General features: G+C 37.4%; 1 protein-coding gene across 4 annotated transcripts in view; it reads right to left on the bottom strand.

Annotated features, from left to right (window-relative positions):
* Positions 1 to 23,056, bottom strand: part of ADGRA1 (adhesion G protein-coupled receptor A1) — a 272,861-nt gene that overhangs the window by 205,548 nt on the left and 44,257 nt on the right. For all 4 annotated transcript variants that reach the window (XM_063339128.1, XM_063339129.1, XM_063339130.1 and 1 more), the window contains one exon: positions 21,709 to 21,780. In XM_063339128.1, coding sequence (XP_063195198.1) covers positions 21,709 to 21,780 — 72 coding nt within the window. The remainder of the gene's footprint in view (positions 1 to 21,708; positions 21,781 to 23,056) is intronic.

Genomic DNA, 23,056 nt, shown 5'->3' with positions numbered 1-23,056 from the left:
ATGACCTTTAAAGATGCCTCCCAACCCAAACTATTCTATGATTCTCCATTTCCTGGCTTTCAGATTGCTGCAAGAGCTGAAATAGTCCCTGGAAGATCAGTACAAACTCAGGGCAACCTCCCACAAGTTATTTTTGGAAAACACTTAATCTTGAATCCACAAAGATGCACGATCCCATCCCACCTCCAGTCTCCATGTGTCCTGGATTCTAAATAAGCGTTAATTGAAGAAGCATTTGCATGATACCAAAAAGAATATAATTTGATCAGAGGCAAGCATATATGTAAAGTAACAAAGGTTGTTGCTAATGCTCACCTTTTTAAAGCAAAGGTGCTCAATTTACTGCCCACAGGAACAAGCAAATCTTCCCTGGGGTCCTGTTTTCTGAGGTGGGTACCTGCAGGTGGGTCAGGCTGCAGACCACCTCATCCCGTAGTCACAATAAACAAAAACTAACCGGCTTCCCTCCCGTTACCATGTAATAGAGATCTGCTGCAACACAAATGGGAGAACTCTAAAACAGTGTGTTCATAAACTGTATTGCTCTGAATGTTGAATTCTAACACACCAAGTCTGAAACTGTATACAGCTATGACTTCAAACAGATTTCAGAATCTGATTTTAAGAATAGCGATAGAGGAGCAATTCATGGCTCATTTTCAGATGCTGGGAATACTTCACAGTAATATTTTGACAAACAGCTTGGCATTTGAGAAACAACTATTTCTGGTCCTCTCCAGAGGTAAAAATTAGCTTAAGGGTTTTTTTTTTTACATTTCATTGTATTATATATCCATCTTCACAAATACTATTATGTTTATTACTGGGAAGCTTTATTTAGGACAAAAAACCCCACAAACAAAAAAATGTTTCTTCTTCCATTTCAAAGTATATTAATTTCTCTATTCAGTTTCCTTTCTTTAAAAATAGAAACATATTTTAAGGTCAATGAATTCTTGAAATGTAGACAATGAAGCAAGGACAACCTTCCTGAGCAAAGCAAATTAACAAAAAGGCTGGGATTTTATACAGTCCTATGGTGGTTGATTGCATTCACCATGTAGTTAGTTCCAATACCAAGAAAGATAACCCTTTCATCAACATTATCTTAAATTCACATTTTTAGTAGGTTTTGAGATTTTTCCTGCAAGGTTAGCTTTTTACTTGTATGCTATTTTTAATGGCATTGACCTTTATTATTTCCATTACCGAATCCAAACAAGGAGGCTGTTACCTGTAGTCCTATGAGGAGTCAACAGGAAGCATCCTCATCTCTGCCATTTCGCTGGCCGCTCGGGATGTGACCAGACTCCTTGCTTTTGCCTACTCTGAGACTGGGCACACTTTTCCCCCCTTCCTAATTACAGCAGAAGCTATAAAGAAATATTATAACATTACTAACTAGCTCCACCATAACACAGCGCCTGATCAATCCTGAAACGTTATTATCTTTGCTCTCTTTGAGCTGTTCCTCAACCCATATCAAAAGCTTTAGACAATAATCAAGAGACAAACTCTATATGCTTTTCCGAGATCAAAATGAGTTTTAAAATCAAGTTTTGCGATTGTTATGTGGGGCTTTTTTCGGGAGGAAGGTGGTGATGTCTTTCAATTAACGTGAATGAGAGTCTTTCCGGAGCAAGCAAAATGTGTAAAGAATGCAGAACGGAGCCCTTGAGGTATTTGGGGGATGGTGAGGAAAACAAAATTAAAAGTGACTGAGGTGCCTCTGTTAAAACCATCTACTTTGTACGCACATGAACATTTCCTCATTAAAGATTCATAAGGACTTTATAGTTTTAATGCACATGTGGCCAGTGTTACAGTTCAATAGCCAGAACTCTTAAAAAACAGAAAAGGGGGGAAAAGGAAAGAAGAAAAGATACTATACTGGTTTTTAACTGTCTCGCTTTTCATGGGAGATAGAAACCTCCTTTTTTAAACACCAAAGCACAACTGCTGTGAAAGACTGCCATTTTAAGAAAGGTCTGAACAGATGAAAAACAAACTGGTATTTCTGTTGTAATTCATATTCACAACCACTGCCCATTTCCTGCTTCTGAATTTCTGCATTTTCTTGCCCCAACAAAGGATGAAATCATGCCCCTTAGTCACAAACCCATTCTACGATCACCAAGCTGTCGGTGAGGAGCACCTTGAATGGCTCCTTAGCTGCAAAGGATAATAAGGCAGAAAAACAGAAAAGGATTAGTGAAGGGAAAGAAGAGCCCTGCCTCTATCAAGTTGAACGTTTGAACACAGAAGGGTCAGCACTGGATTTCTTTAGGTCAGCCTAGGATCGTTATGGCTTCAGCAGGATCCACCTGCTGCTTAAGAATGCCCTGATTTTTTGCTTTATGATCATTTTTTCTGGTGCAGGTTATGCTCCAGTTTTACTACGGTCGGTTGAATTTCAAATCTTTAAGGATAATTTCATCTCTTTAGGGGTCGGCATAATGGGGATAATGTGTCTCCCAAGCTGGGCAATGTTTGTGTCTCCCATCCTGTTACTTTATTTTTGCTGGAAAGGTGAAGAGATTTCTGGTGCTCTTTACCTTGTTATTTTCTTCTGCGGTACAGATCACCCATTGACTTCTCAGGGGTCCCTATATTTTTCTCATTGCCAAAAACATATCAGCACCTGGTAAAACGCACTGAGTTTAGAGAGAAGACAGGCAGGAATCAGCAAACCCTCAGCAAACTACCAAGCTTGTATCAGGGACCGAGGGAGGACCGAGTTACATGTTATTACACCTCTGGCCTAGTTTTGCAAAGGAAATGTTTTGCAATGAAGCAAATAACTGTGTAAGGATTGCCCTGCAGTGGGATTACAGTTTTTAACTTCATTATTTTTTCCCCCAAGACAATCCTAAACCGTTTTTTTCAATGCAACACGGACCATCCACTCCTTGGCCAGACCTGCCCCCCTTCAGTGCCCTGCAAAGCCTATCAGAAGTGTATTGTTTTTAAGTAATGTGGATCACTTCCTCCTCCTCCTCCACTCTGCGGCGTCCGTGACTATTCACCACTCATTCTAGGGATGAGGAACACAAAACAAATGCCTCAACACAGGTTTCCAGCAGCGTCCCAGGCCAGGCCTAGCCAACCCGCTCACGTAACACCACATGGCTGTGGTCTAAGCAGGTTCAGAGCAATATATTTTTCCTCCTTTTTCAGGAGCTCTCTGGTACCTTCCCTTCTCACTGTGTTTGTATCAGCATCCCATCACTCAGCCACAAACGTCCTGTATTTACATCTTCCCAAGCCATCTCCGCTGTGCTACCAACCTAAATTCTGTAACCCTGCTCTTTCCATCTTAATTTTTATTTAATCTCATACTCCGTTTCTCCTGGTCCTATTTTTATCTTCTCTTTTACCCTTTCCACTAATCTTTTTAAAAGCAGAGATCTTAGTCAGGGTGCTTTAAGTCCTAATAATGATATTACCATCTATGAAGATCACCTTCAGCTCCAGCTCAGTTGGGCACGCGTGGTTCCCTGGCATTGGCTAATGTGCTGTTTGGCTCAGTGCTGTGAGACTTCAGTGCAGACGAAAAGCTCAAAAGGCATTGCCCTGCGCTACATCCAGGACATGTATATCCCCAATAAAAGCGACAGCCTTCCTATACGCTAATTTCCAATTCTGTCTAGCTCCTTTTTATAATAAATCCAATGTTAGTGTCCCTGCATTAGTAAAATATTTAGTGTTCTCTGTTTGACTTTCATTCCTCAGAACTGTTTGGCAAGAAAAGTCTCTATATCCCAAGATAATTATCTCACTATTGGCTTCAGGAAGACAGAGTATTTTTGTAGCGAATGACCACATCTGTACCACGTCAGGCTTAGTTAGAGATTAATAATGGGTACTACTATTCTGCCTACAAATTTTCACGCTCGCAATATCTAACAGCTACATTAAGAGTGACAGATTAGACCATAAACTTACAGTAAGTGTCAGTCACAAAAGCATGCAACTTAGCTGGTAGCAGCAACAAACTTCTGGGAAGACAGGCAAAATGTAAATTTGATCAATGTAAGTTTGTTCAATTATAGTGCTCGAACTTCGACTCAGTATAAGACTACTTTGTTATATATTCCTGTAATTATAGCTTGTTTTATTATTAAATGTTTCATATGTTTATATAAAATTTATTCATACGCTTATGCTCACATCTAATGTGGGCAAAGACAATCAAGTTGACAGCTATACTGAAGGATACCTTAATGGTAAGAGCAATTCCCATTATGACACCTGGATTTCAGGGAAAAAGAAAAGGATATTTGACACTTCTCAGTATCAGATATTTGACACATCACCATGAGGAAAATTTCTAGGTTTCTTATGATGACATTCTATAGCCTACATCCATAGTGACCCTTAAAACACTATTTCTTAAAAATCTTTTGACAAGCAAAATCAACAAGACAGATAAATCTATGGCACAATTGTGATTTTCTAAATCATCTTACACTTAATATTTCTTAATTCATTCTGCTAAGATTAGAGGCACTGCTGTCATCATCTAGTCTGACTTGCTTATAGCAAAATAATTATTTTAGCAATTGATTCTTATATTGCTAAGCTCGAGTAGGTCATTCAGAACTCTGAAACTGAAGCTATGTTAATACCACAAGACCAAACTCTGACATATGGCAATCTTTTTATTTTGATTTTCCTTAGGGTTTTTTTTCTCCCTCATTTTTATAATTTTTTTTTTGCTGATTGACTAGGTTCAAAGGTTTACCGAATGTCCTGGTTTCAGCTGGGAAAGTTTTAATTTTCTTTCTTGTGATTGCTGTGAAAGGAATGTCAATAGTGCATATTGGTTTAGTTGTTGCTAAGCCATGTTTATACTTTTCAAGCGCTCTTTTAAGCTTCCCATAGAAACTGAGAAGGAGCACAGACAGAACAATGGAGCTGCCAGTGGAATATTCCACAGAAGTCATGCTCAGTATACAAGTGGGGGTTGGCCAGTGGGGGAATCCGCAATCATTGTTCAGGAAGGTAATAATTCACCGGGTGGTGAGAGTGACTTGTGTCTTCATCATCATTATTATTATTTTCCTTTTCTGTTATTATTTTATTAAACTGTCTTTATCCCAACCCATGAGGTTTTTACCTTTTCCTTTCCCCTCATTTTCTCTCTCTTCTCTGTGCCCTTCCTGGGGGAAGGGGGAGAACCATGCAGTCAGCTGCATGGTCCTAGCTGCCAGCTGGGGTTAACCCATGACATTGCATTTGCAAAATTTACCTTTTTACTTTTTTTAAGTGACAACATGGTATCAGCTTTTCAGGTGAGAAATTTCTTTTTTTTTTTTTATTAAATGTTTTGCACATATATTGCACAACTTCTGACAATCATTTATAAGCACACTAAACCACTCATATTACATAAGGCCATCATCAATGCACAACGACTTGGTAATCACAATTCTCATATTCCAGTCCCAAATTAACAAAGCTACAATTTTTTCCATCAGCACATTTCATTCACATCCACTATTGTTAATTACAGTCCAGAGTCCTGCATGCATCTTTTCTTTATACACACAAATCCAGCAAGTTACTGCAAGAATTACTCTTACTGGGCATTTCTACAGTGTTTATATATGATACACGCACATATAAAATGTACCAAGTGAGTGTTATTAAATCAGTGATTCCATTGTTTAATATAAATCTTTGCACAAATGTAACATATATTGTTTAAAAGCTTGCATCTCAGCCAAATGAAAACAGATCGTTATTGAACTGTGCAATACCACATCTGAAACACACAGACAAATCTCTGCCAGATTTCAAGTCTGAATATTTCAAATTTGAACACAAAAGTGTTGAGGGAAAAGAGGGGAGTGGATAAAAATCTCAGTTTTGCATAATTTCTTTAAATCTTGGCCAAAACACTTTTCCATTTGTCCTCAGAAAGAACCCAGCTGCTTGTTAATGAATCTCTGTAAGACGTTAACCCCTGGCTTAACCTAAAATGAACCAAATAACAACCACTAGAGATTAAAAATACAGAATTAGAACAAATCTGTTTTAAGTTTTCAGAAGAGACTTTCATATAGGCAGAAAAAAGATCTCAAAATTAAAGTTTTAACCTTCTAAATGTTTCATGATCATTTTGGAAGATTTTTAAAGGAAAGTTTTGGACAAATAATCTTATAAATATTTTACGTTTACCTAAAGGATGGCAACACTACTTTTAATGACAGTATCTGTTACATTCTAGGAAAACACTGTACACAATTCTACTGAAAAGTTATAAAAATAGTGCATAAAACATATTTTGAAAAAGTTCTGTAGTATAGTAAGTTAGATGGTTTTTTTCCTCAGAAAAGGAATTTATGACCCATATTTATCCTGCAACCAAACAAACCAAGAATGGCTACCCAAACCTATGACTGTTCAGAGTATATTAAAAAACCAAAGCAATCCAGAAGTATGGGAAATCTGTAGGAACTGGACTGTTGAGCATTATTCTAATCAAAAATCATGCAGATCAAATGATTCCTGATGTACTTGCTGCTGATGAAAATTGCGTTCTATCAAGAATAGACTGACCTCCAGCACCACTTTAGAGAGAGGTTTGTTTAGATGAAGATAAAAGATACTTCTTTGGCTCCAGTTAATTTTGAGATCACAATCACTGATTAGCTTTCAAAAATCTTCTAATAAAGCTTACCTGCCAATAACAGACAAAAGAACCTGGAAGCAGAAATCATCAAGGGGTATACGTGAGGATATTTTCCTTATATATAAGGATATTTTCCTTACCCAAACTGTAACCTTCCTCCACAAGGTGTGGTAAGCTCTAATCACTTCCATTGCCTCCATCTCTGAGGGAAGAGGAGGAGGGAGCCAAGAGGGGTCAGAGGATAACGACCTGCAGCAGTGCCTCATATTGTGTTTCTATCAGCCCCTTCTTGCATTGTTCCCTTACGTCTTTTCGCTGATGTTGTTTGAAGCAAATAAGAAGCAAAACAGCCACCTTCGATTTAATTCTACAAAGTCAGGTAGGATAAAACTAAATGGTACACTTAAGCAAATATAACAGTAATAAAAATAATACCTAGAAATCCCTTTAATTAATATAATGAAATGAAACAAATACCTGATTAGGAAAATACAAGCGAATAAGCCAGAAAACACAGATTATACGTTCCCAATTTTAACATACAGAAAATGCACAGAATCGCTGACACGCAAAAGGAGAAATGCCAGTAAAGGAAATGCCAGTAAAGAACAAAAAAAAATTGCTTTGACTTTTAGCATTCTGGGATGTAGATAGCTTGCTGGGTAATTGGCTGATTGACTGTTCTGCTAACTTTCTGGGTGAGTGGTGGAGCAGGCAGGCTGCCTTCCTTCAGGCTCACCGCTGGCAAATTGGCACTGATATTATACATACATGCACATGCATTCTCTTTTTTAATTTCTTTGAACCCATGCTCATTCTGTCTCGCACAGGAGATTGAAACTTCAATGGGAAATGCAAGGTAATTGAATTTAGAAAAAAATATTGCCAAACTGGCAGTATCGCTCTGATCTTTTAGTTCATACTTAACTAACCCGAATTTATCCTAGCAATTAACGCAAACAGTGCACTCCTGTGTAGCTCCAAGTTAGAAATTCATGATGAGTTGTGCTATTCTTAATGTCAGAACATCGACTTATGAGCTAGAGGTAATACCACCAAAACAATATTGCATATTAAAGGATTGTTCTCAAAGTCAAGATCAATACAAGTTGCCCAGCTATACTACTATCTCAATATTGAAAGAAGAAAAGACAGCGTTTCTAGTTTTAGTTCAGGCTGTGGATTGAAGTAGGAAAGTCAGCAGCAGCTGCTCTCACAGATTACTCTTTCCACGTGAGCCCATTACTAAAGTTTGACGGTAAAATCTGTAAGCCAGCATAAAAGGTTCTTTCAGTCATTCTGCAAGACTGATAATACCTTGCGTGATCCTGTCTGCTTCTTGCTGGCTCACCACACTTCATTAGGGTTTGTTTTTCCATATATCCCATATATCATCTTTTAAATGTTGTTGAACTACACAATGACTTAAATGGGTCACGAGTAAAGCTTTGGTTTCTGAAAATTTTCTTCATTTCACGGAAGTCTGGCTGTGAATCACAAAGAGGTGTACATGCTGTTTACCCTTCCCAGCTATTTTATAAATTTTATGTTTTGTGTAAATCCAGTTAATGAAAGCAGTACCCACATCTGCTTTTATATGTGAATAATTTACCAGGCAAATTGGGCGATCAATGGGAATTCTTCATAGTGTACCCCCAGTGACTTCAACAGCATACACTAAAGCAACAGATTTACCGCCTCTGAAACACGCAAGCATTAAAGTAAATAAATAAGCCCACGGCTAGTGCTTTACAGTTCATTAAACATTCTAGAGTTTTAGTCCGCTGAACCTCAACCTCACTAAGACACATCAAGTATTTAAAGCAAGGAATTTGCCAGGTTCATTCAGCAAAAGAGAGCGTGGCGTACGGCGTGTTAGCCTGTTGCACAAGCTGAAGCAGCAGCAGCAACAATGCCGTGCCTATACCCGCTTCTGCATACGTTGGCCCCAGCCCAGAGTCCTGAAGAGTTCACGCTCTGGTTGCTGGCGTATGCTCGACTTCTTGTGTCCAGCGTACATACTTCATAAATTATGGTCCTATACTCTTTGCAGCTATCGAGGAGAGTTTCACTTCCCAGCCCGCACCTACCTTTTTCCCTAAAATGCTTGCTAACGAAATGGCTGCTCAGCAGCACGCCAGCTATGTTTTCTGAAGAAACATGGGCTGTTCCTGCGAAAAGGAGTGGAGCGTTAGGGAATAGCACCTCCGTAACACGGAGGTGTGGAAAGCCACAAGGGCTACCGAGAGGCATTAGGCGGGCTGAAGGTATGAAACTTGGCTTAGCTTGCTTATGTGAGAATTAAATCCTAATTCTCTTATTGAGGAATCGTCACACAAAAACGTTTGACTGGATTTGTGGGTGAAATGGGCCACAAGTAAGTAAGAATATAGGACTTCATGCACATTTATGGAACTTTAAATAATTATGCAGGTATGGCATACTACACATAAGAGAGAAGTATCCAGTAGGTTATTTCAACACAAGAAAAATAACAGGCAGAATGATGTGAGAACACAAATACAATGACAAAGGGCAGATTTATTTATTTTTTTAATAATGCTATAGGGATCAGATGCTTAGGAAACGAATATTTCACCTAAAACCAGAGAACTTTCGGGAATTTTCAAAGGAGAGAGGCCCGAAATGACAAAACAAAACTTTAGCACATGCATCCATTAGCATGGTGACTCAACACAGAGGTGAGACGACCAGAAATTTCCTTATGTCAGTACGAATGAAAGAAGAAAGTCTGCATAAAGACTATTTCCAGCACATGCTATTGCTAACCCCTTCCAGACGGTCAGGTGCCTTCCCATGTTCCGTGTGTGTCCTCCACCCCTCTGCTAATATTCATGATTTTTTGATACCATTTTTATACTTTGTTAAATGCTTTTCCTTTCATTGTCACTGCTTAACATAAATTAGAACAAGGCAGTATAAAAGTAGGAAATGGCTGAATGAAGGAGAAATTATGTCAGAGCTATTAGCTAAGATTAATTTTCTCCTTTTACGGTAAGACAGAACCTAAATACGTGAAGAGATAGGTATATGAAATCAGGCAGCAGCTGCTGCGCAAGAACATAGTCAATAGGAAAAAATAACTGAAATGTCTTGTTTTCCGTCTGAAGAAAAAGCATTTAATTTGATTTACGCAGATAAAGTACAAAGCAATCATGACAGATCACTACTCACACACCTGAACGCAAGGAAATCGGGAGAGAAGGCCTGTAACAAAAGGTCTGTAGTTTACCCTCTATCTCTGTGCAAAGGACAGTTTGAATAAAAAAAAAAAAAAAAAAAAAAAAAAGAAAATATGATTAGTTAACTGAATTCTCAGTTCTAGAGAAGGCAAAAAGAAAAGAATGTAAGAACGTCCCCCACCCATCCAGTAATGTCAGCACTCAACTTGAAAATAGGGACAACACAAATAAAAATAGGAAGAGAGAAATCAATTCAGTGTCATCAGCAGAAAGATTTAGAGTTTCACTGGGCTTCTCCAAGCATCAATTTGGGCAGAACTGGCTGGTTACACAAGACCAGAGAAAGCAGCTTTATACAGACGTCCTAAACCCTACAATCCCTGTGGATTTTCCAAGGATATTTTCTACACGTAGATTCTCCAGAGGGGTCCTCCTTGTATGCAGCTGTATGAGAGTTTTACAACATGAACCTCACTTCTGAATGTTAAACTAAGCTGAAATTGTACTTGTCTAAGCATTCAATAAACTGGATTCAAACCCATTTTTTAGACTATAAAAAAAGAGTGCATTGTCATTACATACAAAATAAATCTTTGCAGATAATCATCTTACTTTTAGAGACATTTCAGGCTTTGTGCCCATAAATATTTTTTTAAGGATGTATACATTTCATGGTTATTTTCATGATGTCACTAAGAGATTATCATATTTTTGGCTTGCTTAGACAAGAAAAGTGAGTATTACACCATTGTTTATAAATGGTGACCCCTTCAACAAGAAAGGGATTAGTTTAAGTTAAAGGATAACAGTACTATAAAGTCATATGGATAAAAATAGGCTATAAGTACATTTAGATCACAAATTAGACAAAGTAGAAATTTTAAAAAAGTGTAGCTCTTACAGAAATAAAGATTTGGAGCAGCCTTCAAATTGTTCAAAATGCAGTTTGAAACTGTTAAGGAATAGGGTTTATGCCCAGACAGGGCTTACTTGAGCTAGAAATTGCAGCTTGTGACATGAATTTTTGCATATCCAGAGTTGAATCCTCTCTGGACATCTGCAGGGACCAGCAGTATTTTTTATTTCTTGCTTGGTGCAGAACACAGCCTCAGGAGCTTTCCCGGCTTCTCCTTTTTCGTTAAAAAAGGGTAGGAGATGGAGTGTTGGGTAGTTCACGCTGGGAACCTGAAAAAATTTCAGGTGTCTGTGTTGGTATACCTTGCTGGCATACTCATGGTTAAAGTAGCTGTCAGATTTGGACTGATGAGGATTTATTGGTTACTGTGCCAAAGACATAAAAGGAAAATTAAAAAAAAAAAAAAACACAAAAAAAACCCCAAAACCGAAACAACCCTGTGACACGTTACAATTTCTTCTCCTCTGACACATTATAATTTTTAGGGACATTATTTTGAACTGAAGTTTCAGTGTTCTTAATGGAGTGCTGGAAAGCAATTAATGGAGTGGCTAGTTTATGGTGTCTACGGTGAGAGGGAGAGTTGAACAAATTTTCTTTTTATCCCTGGAAACTCAGCCTGTCTGCAACCCATTCTGGTCTTACATTCCTAAATATTTTTGTAAGTTCACATGACTCCGTACAGTAGGAAAGCTTAATACAGTACTCAAACTTCACTCAAATGGGAGAATTGTCCCTTGTGAGGCACTTGCACTTCTCAGAAATACCTAAAAGCAATTAATGGTACAAAGGGGAAAAAAGCTATCGAATTCTCAACTAAGCTGCTGACACAGTACAGAAAACACTGTTTTGTTCTGAACACAATGTACTTTAAACTCCCATTTCAGCTGAAAAGCATGTCTTTAAGGTCTTTAAAAAAGTATTAACTTACTTTGCATTAAGAAACACATGTGAATATTGAACATAAAAAAGTGGCAAGAACACTCAGTGAAAATAACAAATGCACCATGTGTCTGGGGAACGTACATTAGCTGTAAAAGTTTCTTTCATTGGCCATTAATTATAGCATTGTAGCAAAAGTGTTACAGTTATAGTTGAGAGGGTATGCTTTTCAATAATTTTTTTTCAGGTACCTACAACTAAAATGTTTTTTTCCTGATTTAGCATCTTTCATGTTTTTTTCATAGACAGAAATTAATTGATTTTAAGAGTTTCAAGCTGCCCCATTGGCAGTTTTCTGGGTTACAAACGCATGATAAAACCATTATATTTATGCTTCAACAAGTTTCTTGCATTATGCGAACTCAAGTGGCTTATTTTTAACTCAAACGGCTTATTTCTACAAGATGAAGCTCACTATCATTGCGTAGAGCAACTTTATTTTATTTTTTCAAGTTCACAAGCGAATAAAAATACACATCTTTATTCCAGCACAACGTTTCTCTCTGTATTCTCCTCAGCAAAACACTTTCTGAAGTAGAGCATAGAGGAATTTTGTAATTCTTTTTTCTCCCAGAATATGTGCATAGCTCAGACTATACAAACATCCTCTATAGCTCTCCCAGTCACTTTCCATTTCAAGAACGAGGCAATTTGTGTTAACACAAGACAGCTTATCATGTGCTAGGTCTGCATGCAATTTTCTCGTGAGAACAACCATTTTGCACCTACTTGACACACGCAGCACTATACTACACCCAACTAATCAATTCTGTCTATATTAAGAAGTGGGGAGAAAAACTGCCCACAGCTGTTATATTACATCAGCTTTCCTAACTGCTTCAGACAACTCGTTTTGGAGATATTTTTTTTTCTTAGACTAAATTGGCATAAAACATAGCCCTTCTTTCTATTGCTTTTCAAGTACCTTCTATTTTTTTTATTTATTTTGCCTTCTCAGAGATTATTGGAGAAGTACAAGTGTTGGAGAACAAGCTATGCTTTCTGCAGGCACCCCCACAAGTTCTGAGGGCAACAAGCTCCCGGGGTCACTAGGTACCTTTGGAGGATTTATGGACGAGCATGATATGAATGAGTTATAGCATGTTTTCATTAGAGACCTCACAAGCTACTCTAGAGACATGAACTTTTGGAAGAGACTAACTTACATATGTAAAGTCTTTTTCTTATAAGCAAGCAAATGAGAAAAGTCTGTCAACTGATAACAAGTCAGAGACAGACAAAAAAAGGCATCAGTAGGGCCCAGAAAACTCTCTGGGAAGGATGGAGTTTGGAGCTTTTCTTCTGATACTTTTACCTGAGCACACCGTGACGTTGAGATGTTCCTACACTCCTTCAAGAGAACTTGAGGTCTCTCACATTTTATGTCCAGATACTGCCAGACGAGGCATCCAACTTTGGTCTTCTTAATGGTAAACATGCTAAAGACCACGTTGCATATGAATACAAGAAATACTATAATATTTTTTGGAGTTTGAAAACGTTATTCCATCAATAGCCTACAGCTGAGGGATTAAAACCACAAAATACCGAAACACAAGGACTTTGCTACCAATTTACCTCGCAGCTCACTCCACAAGATTAGCTCCGTTATCAATCAACTAGCACTAATTTTTATCAGCCTGGCTTCCCAGGATGCTGCTCTGTGACTTCGTACCAACTGCCCTTAAACTACATTTCTGTTATTTCTGATTTTCCTACTCCAACCAGTCTGCTAGTTCTTTATAGAAAGATGTACAAGTTGCATCAGTCCTAAGTGGTATAGTTCAGCGTTATTATTCCAAAAAGATTCTAGTTTGTGAATACAAACCAGTTGAAATTAAATACTGGCTGTATGATAAAGATGTTTCTGAAACTGCTGTGTCCCCACAAAACATTTTCATCTTGCCATGATAGCATTTCCAACAGAAATGTGTTTTGTCAGGGAAAAAACGCAAATAGTTACACTCAAAAGTATAGCAATGCAACCTGGCACCACTGACGTCTTAAATTTCGTTACTATACCACATACATACCAGCAGTTGGCAACTTCGTGCCCAAGCTGAAACCATAGTTTCACGCCAGAACTGGAGGAATGCAATCCCAGCAGCACATTCAGAATGGCAGAAACGCCCGTCACGCCAATGAGCAGCGCCTGGGAGGGAATGCAGCGCTGGCAAGTCTTACGTCTCGTTATGAGGCACGGAATTAAGAGCAAAGATGTGGCCTGGTAGCTCATGTTTTTTCTTTCGGGGGAAAAATACCACAAGGACCAGAGAATGAACGTGGCAGTTCAGGAGACAAACCAAAACCAGGCTTAAGGTAGAAAGAAAAGATGGGAAACAGACTTGGTTCTGGACGCTTGCACTAAAACAATGGGATTGATTTCACTAACATATTTTTTGGAGTTAATTACTGCCATTTTTAAACAACAGTGTAATATCCTAAAGGAAACATCCTCTCTTGTTAGAGTTACCGCTTTTTTGCAGACATACAGGGTATTTTCCTGTTGTCTCATCCTCTAAAATATAAAGTATGTGATGTCTGATAGTCTGTATTGTACTGGAAAATAACAAATGACTAGAGGGAAAAAATACATTATCTTTCTGACAGATTACATTACAAGTGCCTTCATAGTTAGTTCATGCTTGCAAGACATACTACATATCCCTATTAGAAAGAAGGTAATGTAATTTTCCTTTTAATTTCGAACTCTTCTGTTTCTGACAGTCATACTAAGAATAACAAGAGTTTTATAATTCCGGATGCAATGCTAAATCTCTCTTTGATACTGCATACCAGGACATTATAGCTTCTGGAGTTTTGAGAGGGGATTTTTGAGAGTTTTGAGGAGTTTTTCCGTTTGCTTGTTTGTGGGTTGGCTTTTTTTTTTTTGTCAGGGGGGTTCAAAAAAATGCACACACTCAGCCTTTGCATTGCTAAATGAGTAGCTCATTGTTAGTCATTGGATATAATCAAGAGATCCATAAAGGAGCACAGAATTAAAATGAAAAGGTAATTAAAAATTAAATTTGCCCGGTTTGACTTGTGACATTGATCTTGCCTTTGTTTCTCCTCCTCTGGTTTCTCAAAATTTCTATGCAACAATTGCAAATTAAATATCCTCCTCCTGTGCAATTCATTAAAACACTGCCCACAGCAAAATCATATTTACTTTGAAATGAATTCCACCTTGCACTCCTTTACTTCTACATGAGGACCAACAGATGTATTTGTTTAGACAATAGATGTCTCTCTGGAAGAACAGTTACCTTAACTTCAGTAATTCATGAATTTTCAGAGCTGTCCTTTCTGGCTCAATGTTTATAATTACCTTAGTACTGAATATATTGCAGGCAAGCATACCTGACATCAATTAAAAAACTTCCAGCTACATTAGCTGCTTCTAGAAGTGACAAAGGGAACTATCCCGCTTCATGCAAACACTCGCATCATTGTAATTAGAAAGACAATCTCTTAATCTGACACTGAAACCAAAAGGGTAACTCAAAGTTCAATGAGCTCCAAGAGGAATATGAATTGTTTTCAGTCTAGTTTAGAGTATGTGCACAAAGTACAGATAGTCTCTCTCCTGGAGAAAAATCATTCCCCATGGCTATTCCCATCCTTCCTCACCTACTGGAATATGCTCAACCACTTCAAATAGTAATGCAGCATAATGAGGTTTTTTGTAAACAATCACAACAAGCCAACACAATAAGAAATTTAACATTAAAAATTGCTTACATTTCCCCAGGACTCCTAGACATATTACTAGACAAGGAAAAATAACAGTTGGAGCATTTGTATTTTTGTTCTTTGAGAATATTTAAGGTGAAATTAAACAAAGAACTCAGTTGTTATCATTAGAAACTAGATCTAAAGAATTTACTAAATCCATGTGGGATTTGAAATACAAGAAAAAGGGGCAAGAAAACTTTAGATGCTCGAAAGGAACTTGTACTGATTTTCCTTCCTCCATGTTTCTCCAAAGAAAATAATTGGGAAAAAATGAACAGTTTTAATCATGCCATGACTACTTACACAACAGACAGCTCTAAGAAACACATTTTAAAATTGCCCTTTCCCTAAGTAACATCACAGCATTCCTCTAAACATGGCTATGTGGCATTTGAGGTGAATTAATGTCGTCATTTGCGGCCTCCAAGATTATTAACCTATTTTCTGCTAAAAGTACTTGCATGAAGTTAGAGGCACACTCCTTAGCTGCAAGTGCTTCAGAATGAAAAAAACCCCAAACAGTTGCACAATTGCAGTCTGAATTATTATTAATTTATAATAACTAGCGTTTTTTGATTTTTAAAACAACCCCAAAAAGAACAAGGAATTCTAAATATAATTTATGAAGTTTCTAATTTTAAAGATGTCATACATACGTGTTGAAAAGAAAATTGTTTACCAATTTCTTTAAGCTTATGTCCAATCCTCCCTAGTGCCTAGGAGGAACACGGCTGTGTGCACGTGTGTGCGCACACGCACACTTCAAAAGTATACGCAGGAAAAGAAATGAAGTGGCCTGCAATTTAAAGAACATAAATTGTACATTTAAAGAAGGACATCAGCATATCAAAATGCAAAACCTTTATATTTTACCCTTTCATCAATTGAGTTTTGCTAAACATCTAAATACCATATTTTTATACCAGCTGTTTAACAGCATGGTTTTTTTCTATGGTCTAATTTGTTTTGTTTGCCTTTCCTGCCCTTTTATTCCCTCAACTTAATGTGTTATTATTTCAATTGCACAGTACAATATATAGTTGCAGAATGTCACAGTGAAATCTACTGAAAGTAGGTTTTTATGCAATCTTATTTCACAAGAACTGAAGACAACCCGTGACTGCATAGTACTGCCACACAGTTGGTAACTTTACGATACAGCAACACTTAATAAAAGTACACACAATCTAAGTGAGACCTGGTTGAGTAAGACAACTATACAGCTGAAAAAATAAAATTAAAGCAGAAAATAAAATTAAAATTAAAACAAAAATTAAATCCAATGCTAAATTCTTACAAATACTCCAGTATTATTTTTCTTTGTCTAGAAACATGTCTAGGAATATTGGGAAAACGTAACAGCAAGTTTCTATACAGCAGTCACAGTTGAAGGATTAGCGCCTGGCATGCTTTTCTTCTGGGTCAACTGTGAAAAATATGTGTAATCTTGCTTAGTGATCTTTCATCCTGATTTCCCAAGGAAACGCCGCTTATGCAATCACGGACTGTTTGTGTATGTTTCTTTATTTTTATTTGCTGGTTCCCTCCAAATAGCTTCTGAACCTGTCAAAGAGTTTCAGCCACGGGGGACAAAGGAGCAGCAGTCTCAGAAGTAATTATGCTCCTACAAACTTCATGAAAAAGTACATTTAGTTATGAAAGAGAGAGAGAGAGAGAGAGAGACTTCACACACCCACTTCAGAAAATGTGCAAATGCCGGATCAGCTCCGTTAAGCACCAGGAAGCCCACAGCAGAGAAGAAGCCACAACAGATTGCCCCCAGCTAGAGATAACATGAGGAGTTAGTGTGGGACAGGGGCTACCCAGGCAATTGTGATGCAGGGGGTGTTGTGGAGGGTAAGAAAACGAGTAGTGTGGATAATAGCTCAGATACATACTCTTTTGTGCCAGCTGTCATCAGGACGAGGGAATAAGATTTAGTTTCCTAGTCTAGCTCTTGACTTTGGGTCCAGCACAGCTGGAACACCTGGCCCAGCAACCTCAGTCCTCATCCCCAAAAGCATCATGTGGACCATGGCATTTTCCAGAAGAGATATTTAGAGGGCAAATATTCTCAAGCATAAAAAGAGCTGCCACAACTGTATACTAATAATATTGCTTTGCCACACGCTGGTCAGAGACTGCAATGTCTTTGGAGCAGGGTCCATACCATATATTGTCTACGATTCCTTGGGTAACAGCAATGGCTAACCCCACTGCTGCTAAGTTAAAAATAAATAATAAATAATAACGACTAAAAAAACCAAACTGTAAGCCACAGATTTTTGTATTTAATATATTGTTGTAATTTACAGAATAAATATACCATGAAATTATAGAGACTTTTAGTTTTGTCATTGTTCAGGTCCTCAAAATCACTATTTTAACTAAATAAGAGCTTCTGGATTGCTTAAACTTATTTGAAAGGACTATTTCACTCTTTCATGGCTTTGAAAACCCACTTTGCCTTTCTTTTATGGTACCCAGAGCATATGAACAACTTATTTAAATGTCTACAGTAACCAATGCTGTCCTGCTCAGATCAGTGCGTCTCCCAAGAACAAAAGACACTGACTACAGACAGGGAAGGCACTGGAACTGAAACCATTACAAGCTGTCAAGTCCTTGCCCCAAACTTCAAACCTAAACTGAACTCTCAGCCTTCTGAAGCCATCTCCACGAGGTGCATCACAGAAATGAGTTCACGGTGCTCACTCATCTGTAGAATTTACGGTCTGTAGACCTCTTCTGATTAAATTCCATAAAGCTCTTCATATTTTAACAAACAGTTTCATTACCACATTTTCTTCAAAAAAGTTTATTTAGTTTCTTTCTTACACTTCTGATTTTCATCCAAATCAAGGGAGCAGTCAAGGCCAATATAACTAAGCACCATATAAAACCTAAGTTTACAGAAAGTTTTTATTTCCACATGGTATTTAAGGAACGATATTCACCTCTTAATGCCTCTTGTTAGTACTACAAAGTAAGCCCAGTGGCACAGAGGTGCATCATGATCCAGAGGCCGTAACACATTTGTGAGTCAAGCTTTCCAGAACAGCACAAGGCAGTAATTCTTAGTTTCAGAAAACTCAAACTTAGCGCAGAGAGAGTGCCATCTCTACAGATCACTCGCGAGTCGCTGTTCACACACATACAAAATACAGAAAAAGCACCTTTTGTGAACGGTGTTTCTCAAAGCATTTTTACAAACTGCCCAGTAAAAATAGTAATATTTCATAAATGCGTTTGATCACTACTACTTACATAGTTTTGTATTACAGACATTATTAAATGTTTCATTTTTAATATTAATAAAGTCTTAGTAAATACGGGATTATCTTTCTATTACCAAAAGGGAAATAGCTGTATCCCCAGATGTGTTTTTTTCTTGGCTATCTCAGATTTCCTTTTACAGCAATAACACAATTTAAAACAATCTGAAATGGAAACCTTGTAATACTCATACTATGATTGAAAAAAATGCAATTTTCTGAAAAGTCTGCAGAAACAAATACAAACCACGTTCAACTACATTTTGAAAAAATTGCATTTCGTGCACGGTATAAGAGTTCTACAATAGTCTTAGCTTTAGAGAAACTGATTCTGTATTACTCTTAGAATGGACAGTTAAAGGGCAAACAACTTATGTGTCTCAGTTTGCTTGATTAAAGTTGCATAAACCGAGGAGTCCTAGTTTGAGACAACCGCTCAGTGAGGTCTCTCACTTGTGTAACACACTGTTGAGAAATCACCTTGGGAGGACTGACACTTCTGTAATCCAATTCCTGTTGTGACATGCATTGAAAAACAAAATAATAAGGGGAAAGTTGTCACTAGCTTGTTGGAGTAGGGCTTCAAACCGTTCTCTGCTCAAAAAGTAGTTTTGAGCACTCCAGGACAGGAAAGAGCCAGAATATACAAGTCACTCAGTTCCACCTGAAATTTTACCTCTCAACTAAAGTTTTCAAGTTTGATATCGAATGATTTCATTTTTCACATAAGCTAACACTCTTCTGGCTCACGATCTCATGGTAACGACAAAAGAATTCCAGAAAGTTGTGATTCTTGTCTCTATGGCATCCAGATTACTAAATTTTTTGTTCTGCAGGACCGCAAGGAGTGCAAAGCCAAATTAAATGAGTAATCCTTAACTCCACCACAACCACGTTTCTAAGCCACCTGATCTTCTAAACTTAACACTACCTTAAAGGAAGCTGGATTTTCCTGCTACTGTTCTTCGTAAGATTCTCTAAGTCCTCTTTCAGACAAAGAATAAAAATTCTTTTTGGTCCATTTTGATGAGACATGAACATCAACAGCAGTTGCTGTCACAGTTCTCCATTTTAAGCATCTAAAGCACTGCTCAGAATTGGCTTGTGTGGAAAAGGCAAGGCTAGGGGAACCTTTGTCCAAGGGTTAGGAGCACTCATCCAGATGTAGTTCATTCACACCCACTGCTTCCACCTCTCAGTAGTCTATTCCAGCTGTTCTTACCTCGCCAGCTGAAACTGGGCCTTTGCAGCTATTGACAAGAACTGTATGGGGCCAGAGAACATGAGATGGAGCATCTAAATCTGATGAGAACGTCATCACCTGAATTCTAGCCGTTGCATCAAGGACCACTTATGGATCTTGTATTAAGGTCACAGCCAAATAGAACCAGATACAGAAGAGACGATACTCACTGATTTTATCCGTAATGTTGTGAAAAATCAATACAGTAAAATGAAGAAGGTTTAGATGGTGATGATACTTGAGGCTACACACTGTTCTCAATGCTGTCTGCAATGCCTCTTCATATTGAAGTATTTCTTTAACTAGATAACTAATAAAGTTTTAAAAAGTACATGCTCATTATTATTCCCCAATGTAAATTAAACATAAAAAAAAAGAGGAAATGTTTTCCTCTGTTTCTAAACACTAATGCTTTACTTGCAGTGCATTACTATTTAATTTACTAATTTCCTTTCTTGCAATAAATTTGTAATCCTTTCCCCTAAATTGTTTGGTCTAAAATATTTGTAAACTTCTTTATAAACCTCAGATCATTGTTATACCCAACATTAAAGCAGTTAGTAAATAATACACAACTATTCTTCATTCCATACCAGTTAATATTGCCAATATTAAAGAAGTATATGTTACATCTATAACTATATGCAGAGAAAATTTAGTTTTCCTTTATGTAACTGTTGAGACAGTTAGCTTTATCCTAACCCTTCAAGGTGCTAAAGGGATTGCTCCAGACCTTATAATACATTGTCTATTTTAAAATTGCAGTTAGAATATTCAAATATCTCAGTATCATATACTTGCCCACCCTATACACAACCATAAACAGCATGCACGTTTTCATATACAGAAAAGTATCAGCTGAAGTTGATTTTAATTTTTGCATATGGAAACATTCATACAACATAGAATACATTCACACATTCCAGAATGTAGCAACTACTTTAAATCAACAGCTCTACATAACGAATGTATTCTTACAAAGCAATATAAAAACAATTTAACTTAAGATGCAGAAGGTGTTTTAAAATAGGCATGATATAATTACTCATTTTAGATGCACTGGCAAAGTAAATTTCCCATAGATATAAAAAAATAGCCTTGTAGATTTGCTTACATGATTATTCTCAAATGAGTGACCTATATATACAGAAAGCAGCGTTATTGCAATATAGCTGTTACTGCTCATTTCTTCCATCGAAGTTTCAGAATGTTTTCTTCCTAACTCATTAGTTGCTCCTGAGCAGATGATATGGAAACCTCGCTCCTCTTCCCCCCCTCCAAATACTGACTAGAAACACACAAGCATGGAGCTTTATCGATGTTATTGTCTGCTCTAGTGATAAAAGTTGTCCAACTTCTTTAGAATATAATTAAAATGTAGAATCAAGTTAAAATTAGAATGGAATTAAAATGGAAGTATTGGAGACCAATGAGTTAAATAACCCAAACTATATGTCAGGTACGTTAGTGTTACCATTACATATACCAGTCTTCACTGTGATATTGTACATAGCGTAGTACAAGTCTGTGACTGGATGTTTATTTTAGTTCCAAATTGATAGCAGTGCTTTCCTGTATTTTCCATGACCATCCCCGTTCACTCATTTTCATGCTGTTTCTTAACTTGATGACTGCCTAGAAACTTTACTGTGCAATACAGTTCAGAACATCTCAACTCCATTATCTGCTGTTTGGTCTAATATTTAAAAATACAAAAACTCATGAAGGTGAAATGAGGCTGATCAGTTACTCACAGTCTCTCCAGGGATCTCAGTCCAAAGAAAGAGCCATTCTTCAACCATAAGATCTTGTTGTTACTCAGAATCCTACAAGAAGTCAGGAAAGAATGTGGTTAATAGAACATGATAATTACACTGATTTTAAACATGTAATTATAGTAAATGACTGACTCTGTAAAATACTAATCACAAAATTCTCTGCTTCATTTGCATTTTCCCATCATAGCAGTAAATAAAGATTACCATTTCCTGAAGTGCGTAGTTTCTTCTTTATTAAATAAAGCACATCCAAGAAATATGTCAACAAATGAATTTTGGCTTCAACTTGAAAATTGTAACGCTGATAAATCCCTACACTTCACTAGTAAGTTATAAACTACCGCTGGCAAAGGTACTTGTTGGGCTTCCCAGTCAGCAAAAGGGCTGATGAAAGGCTGACACGTTAAAAACTGTTCCAGTAGATTAGAGAGCAATACGGTGCCTTTGCAGTGGCTGCTATAGCAGGGATGTACAAAGAATGATACCATCGGTGGCTGACAGATGCAGAGAAAGTACCTAATTTCCTACAGGAGAGACAAACAAAACCCTACCCCTTTGCCGCAAAAACAGACTAGTGCAAAAACGTTTTCCTGTTGCAACCTCTGCATGGTAGAAATTCAGTAATTAAGCTACGCCTGGGCCATCCAAGTACCACCACCATCAAGTACACATGCAAACTGGCCCTGCATGCAAACTATTGAAAAAGTTGCCTATTCCTCTTTATGTTAAACTACTGTTGTCACAAGCGGCTCTCTTTGGTTTAGTGATTTTTCCTCGCTATATTTTCCCAGGTATGTCAGCAGGAGTACAATATGAACATACACTCATTCTGAAGATGTTACCGCCTAAAAACCTCACAATACACAAAAGAAATGCAATTTGGTTTAGAACATCAAGAAATTGTTTTTTTTAAACAGATCTAATGATTATGCAATGCACAGAAGAGACTTTTTGCTCTGAAAAAATCTAATTCAAACTGCTTGAGAAATGAGTCTTTTAATGTAGCATTTACCATAATTTATACTTCTCTAGTGTACAAAATTCCATTTCAAAATAAGAGACACGGCTTGCAATAAAGATAGAAACAAAACAAAACAGAAAAGAAATTTTATGCTCCTAACTAGTAAACTTGAGACTGTGAATCAACTTTTTACTTTTGTGAAGTCTGCTACACGAGACTATCTTAACTTGTCTTGCTTTTAGCGTTTCCCATTGTATATGAACAGTAAGTGCTTTGCCCCGGCATACACCTATTACACAAAGCCTCAAGTCTAGGTGTAAAGACAACACGTAACACTGACAAGCAGTGAAACAGAAAAAAATT

Source organism: Chroicocephalus ridibundus, chromosome 6 (assembly GCF_963924245.1).
Source record: "Chroicocephalus ridibundus chromosome 6, bChrRid1.1, whole genome shotgun sequence".
In the NCBI taxonomy this organism is placed as follows: Eukaryota; Metazoa; Chordata; class Aves; order Charadriiformes; family Laridae; genus Chroicocephalus; species Chroicocephalus ridibundus.
This window is presented reverse-complemented; position numbering and strand designations above follow the sequence as displayed.